The sequence below is a fragment of the Parathielavia appendiculata genome, assembly GCF_033297405.1.
Source record: "Parathielavia appendiculata strain CBS 731.68 unplaced genomic scaffold N657scaffold_17, whole genome shotgun sequence".
Classification (NCBI taxonomy): Eukaryota; Fungi; Ascomycota; class Sordariomycetes; order Sordariales; family Chaetomiaceae; genus Parathielavia; species Parathielavia appendiculata.
The window spans coordinates 319910-324671 of NW_026944236.1; the positions used below are offsets into that span (position 1 = coordinate 319910).

At 54.1% G+C, this 4762-nt stretch overlaps 2 protein-coding genes across 2 annotated transcripts; both read left to right on the forward strand.

Annotated features, from left to right (window-relative positions):
- Window positions 1-714, forward strand: N657DRAFT_161266 (uncharacterized protein). Its single transcript, XM_062786018.1, has one exon. The coding sequence runs from the start codon at window positions 104-106 to the stop codon at window positions 668-670; it is 567 nt and encodes a 188-aa protein (XP_062644176.1). The 5' UTR covers window positions 1-103; the 3' UTR covers window positions 671-714.
- A 638-nt stretch (window positions 715-1352) lies between these two features.
- N657DRAFT_674305 (uncharacterized protein) lies at window positions 1353-2590 on the forward strand (the record flags this gene model as incomplete). The annotated part of the gene is made up of 2 exons (XM_062795742.1): window positions 1353-1964; window positions 2111-2590. The coding sequence occupies exons 1-2, from the start codon at window positions 1701-1703 to the stop codon at window positions 2588-2590; spliced, it is 744 nt and encodes a 247-aa protein (XP_062644177.1). The 5' UTR covers window positions 1353-1700.
- Window positions 2591-4762: the final 2172 nt, after the last annotated feature.

A 4762-nucleotide genomic window follows, 5' to 3' on the forward strand; every position in this document is an offset into this window, starting at 1 on the left:
AGGTGCAGAATCTTCAACCCACAGGGGCCCGTGCTTTCCACATGCCGGGTTCCACCCATGGGTCCTGGCAGGCACGGCGCAATCGCCGTGACAGGAGAAGAGGATGGACGAGCTCTCTAAAGCGTCGTACACTGTCACGATCAGTCCGGGACGCAGCACTGTCGTACAACGGCTCGAGATGCCGAAGCGCGGGCGACCGAGGGCGCCGGGCCGCGGGGCCCCTTCCCCCCAACTATCTACTGGAGACGAAGAGCAGGGGGGCGTTCCCCAGCTTACCACAGCGTCTCTACCGCCGCCGTCGCCGCCGGCGACGGCGGCGGTTGCGTCGAACGTGCCTAGGTTTGAGGTCCCTTTAGATATTCGCTCTATTCCGGATCTGTGGCTCCTGTGGAGATACGGAAGGGCTGGCATGCCTTCAATCGAGTCACTCGAGGCTAACTATGGTGCTGCTTGGCGCCCTAAGTCGCAGAAGTCCGTCTTCTGCGGTCGAAAGGCAATCGTCGACTTCATCCTGGGCAAGTCGCGCGAGCGGGGCGGCGCAGAAAGCGCCGCCGAACAGTCGCGTGTTATCGCGCAAATGGAGGAGCTGTGCCCCAAGTGGTCTCTTGACAAGGTCACGAAGGCTATCAAGAACGGAGATCTGGAGCGTAGATGGCCGCCGGAAGCGTGAAAAGGGGGTTGCCTGGCTGTTCCTCTTCTTTTCGTTCTTTTGGTTTTTCTTTTTTTTTGGGGGGGGGGGGGCGGAAGGGAGGGGTGGAAAGGGTGCAAGTGTCACATAGCGTCCAATGTATGTACTGTAGCCCTGAGATTGACAACTGTCGTTGAGATCTGAAGTCCTGAAATTAGTGCGTCGAGCCCTAAATGATTAGTGGATTGGGCGCCAATTTTTAGGGTGCCAGACGGCCGGTTCCAGGGGAGCGAAATGCCTTCCCGGAATTGAAGCTCGTGCATCTCGACAACCACAGAAATGCATCATTTCCAAAGGATATCAATCTATTTAGCTCGACGAGCTGCATCAGCTAATGGCTTTTTAAAAGAAATCTACTGCGTGATTGCCGGGCAATACGGGAGGACTGCCAAAATTACCTCTCTGAAAGTGATATCAAAGGGCTGGGCGGTTTTTTGCGGGGTTTTCCAAAAACGCGCCATACGTTTCAGACCTGAGATATCCACTGGCTATGCTAACAAACGAACCAGGATTGATTGTTATTGATCCCAGATTCTAAAAGAACGTGGCTTAGACGCTAAGCTCGGAAGGGTATCCATTAACGCGGCAACTTAGCCAAATCAAGTTAGATTCTTCTGTTCAAAACCAAGATCCAGATTGCTACACAGACCCTGCAACTTGGACATTTCATCACCCTTTTCAACAGTGAAAGAGAGCGGTTTCTACTTCCCGTCTCGGACTTCAGCCCACCACCCTTGCACACGACAAATTCATTGCACGCTAGCGTGGGATGGTTATCCGGCGCAGCAACGAAGCCGAAGCATCGCATCATCCGCTCTCGTACAGGCTGTACGACATGTCTGCAGAGACATACAAAGGTTTGCGGTGTCGCCTGGTACGTGTGTGCGTCTGCGCTTGGAGACGGACGCGCGATAATGTCGACGAATAATGTGACGAAGCCAACCCCATTGCAATAACTGCATTCGGCTCGGCTTCTCCTGCCCTGGATACACCCCATTGTTACAGTTCGTCAATGCCGCTGTTCCCACCAAGCGGCAGCGGCTTCGCCGGCGTGGAACACACCTCGAGACTTCGGCCGATCCAGATTCGCAACGCGGGCGACCATCAACAGCGGATGATGCCTCTCCAAACCACAAAGTCAGCCTCGTCGGAAGCCCTGCACCATCGCGCAACCACGGCCGCGTCAACCGTGGCAGATCCGGGCGACGTCTGGGTCAATGACAACTTCCCTATCTCAACTTCCCGCCATATCTGGGACGATCTGGGAGACTATCGGGTACTCCCACACAATCCTCAAATACGCCGTTTTGGCACACTCCTCGGCGGTTCTGCCTTCCCATGGCGAGAGTCCCGTCGCTGAGGCACCGCCCAAAGCAGCAATGGCTTTTCTATAGCAGTGCTCTTATAGCCTTGTCCGCGCAGACGTCCGGCTCACTGTGCCCTTTCACGAGCAGTCTACACGACGTGGTTGTCTTCCTTACCATTCTGGTACTGCTTCAGATGTATGAGATGAAGCACGGCACCTTTCTCGGCGGAATCACGCATTGCAAGCGAGTCGAGAAACTCATATCCGAGCATCTAGATCACTTGCGCGGCTGGGAGACGGCTCGTCGACTCTTGCGCGCTTGGGTTCCGCTAAAGTGCTGGTTCTCGTTCCAGTGCGCGCCGTGGATTTCTCTTGCCTCCCCGTTTCCCCCAGGAGCCCGTCAAGACCTCTGGGACATCCTTTGCTCGCCGTTGGATCGGACGGGAGTCCTGGTACCTCTCCTCTGCGAGTCTCGGCGGCGGGGCACGCAATTGCTTCTGTCCCGACTCCTCGGGCCTGACCGGACTCGCCCGGAATACGCCAAACTCCTGGAGAATCTCGACTCGTTCGCACAACGGGACCACCGGAGGGGGTAACGGCCCTGAGTCATCCAATCTGACGGTCATGTCCGAGCTCGAAGCGTTGCGAGAAAACTTGATTGGTGGCACGAGTCACAGTCCGTCGATGAGCGTCGTACAATAACCCAGCACTCCTGCCGCGAAACTCACATTCTTGTGGCCAGCCCTGAAATCTTCCGGAGTAACCAAACAGCGGTGGCCTTTCTTCGTTACGCCGCCGCCCAGGAATTTGTTTCTGCAGAACGCTTGGACTTTCTCCTGGGGCGCTCTCCGCCAGGAACGGACCAGAAAGATCAATGGGTCATATTGATTCTCCAAGCAATAACCGGTCTCGACCTAAACGCCTCCTTGTAAGAGCACGATGCTTCCTCGGCATCCCTTGAATTCTTCACTATGGCGTCGTTTTACGTCGTCCCCGTCTCGGTGTGCTTGAGTGGCTCAGACAAATCATCCCACGGCTCGAAGGCGCCGGAAACCAAACATACGGCCTCTGTCCCTACTGGGGCCTGAAAAGCTTCATCTCGACCGTGTTGGAAGAGAAATTCGCCGGTTGGAATGTCCTATTCATCCCGACGGATGCGTCTGCGAATGATGAGATTTTCGACCCTGGGGCACCCATGCCAATGAGAGCTCTTATCGTGGGCGTTGAAACTGCCAGGGGGAAGACTTTTCAGTCATTTGTGGATGTACCAGCACAAAGAGCTTCGTGAATCGCAAGTCTCTCTTCCTTCAAACAAAGAACTTTGCCGTAGCGACCTGCGGCATTTTGTTTCTTTTCGCTGTAACTATCTCTTTTCGCTGATAAGTTGTGTATGGAGCGTCTCGACTCGGGAGTAACCTGTAACTAACTTGCGGTGACCCGCCCATGATTTTGGGCGAGCGATGGATTCGGCCATGATCCTGCGGCCAAGGTCGGCAGTGCAGGTAACTCACGTGGTCATCACTCTCTGAATCTTAACAGGAGCCTCATGGGGATGGTCTCGCCGACTACCTGATCGTGTACGATAGAGGAGCTCTTAAGGGTAATGCGTTTGGTCGGACAAGCGAGGACACTTTGTCACTCATTGTGCGGCTGCTAGTTTGCAGGTACTTTGCTACTTGCCAGATATTCCGGTCGTCAGCCAGAAAGTCGCTTCAATGCGAGCTTTTCTGCCTACGGATGGCATCGTGGTACTCCTTGGCAGCAGTCTTCGCTCGTTATTCGAGCTCCAATGACGTTTGCCCTATCCTACGTCGAGATCTCGCCTGGTTTCTCTAGAATGTGTAAGTCTAGCGGAGCCGCGTATATTCTGACGCCTACTACCGCTTGGCGTACATGACGGCTTAGCTTTAGGTGTTAGACTGTAGCCAGCCTCCGTTCCAATGTTATAAGCCGGTCTGCTTGCTGCTGGACATTGCCGCTCTAGGGGACATATACGCAATTTGCTGCCATTCTGGTTCTAATCTCTGTCTAGGGTGCATTCTTGAAGAAGAGTCATGTCTCCGTTGGGCGGTCTTCCACTGCGATGTTGAATACGTCTCAATCGCTCTGTGATCGGATCTGTGGTCACAGAGGTAAATCCTACACCTGAGTAGCTGGTCTGCTAACTCTGTAGAAGTCGGTACTAGGTCGATTGTCTAAGTCTCTTGACTGTTTTATCTTCGTACCTCTGAGGAGGAGGCTGTAAAGTGAGCGTTCATCTACGAGGTTGACGATGTAGTATCCTTCGTCTTGTCTTAAGTAGTAAGACATTGTCTCCTCCCTAGAGCTGGTCGTAGCGGTTGAGATCACCATCTACAATGACGTCTATTCTAGTTCCTGTCCCGTTCTGGAACCTCCTGCTTAGCCGGTCGAGCCCTCTCATCGCAGCTTCTAGTGTCTCGTTATTGCCGCCCTCAATGTAAGCTGATACCACCAGCATTACCCGGTCTAGAAGTCGAAACATGTACTGTAGTGATGTTTGCTGACGGCACAAGAATCAGCTCGACCTCTATGTCGCTTCGACACCCGTATCGTGCTCCGAAATGGCTAGACCGCCTCCCACTTTGTTGTTAGTATTAGCATTGTCTAGGTGTAATACTCCATTGGGACCGTCACCACTGATTTCCTTGTAACGGGCTGGGCCCGGTGCGAGCCTCGGCGACTCTCGGCCAATACCAAGACCCCTGATGAGGCTATTCCCACTCGCCCCACAGCACACCGAACCTTCT

Bases quoted from the DNA above. Each gene is read 5' to 3' on its own strand.
- N657DRAFT_161266 (XM_062786018.1), top strand. From the start codon at position 104: ATGGACGAGCTCTCTAAAGCGTCGTACACTGTCACGATCAGTCCGGGA.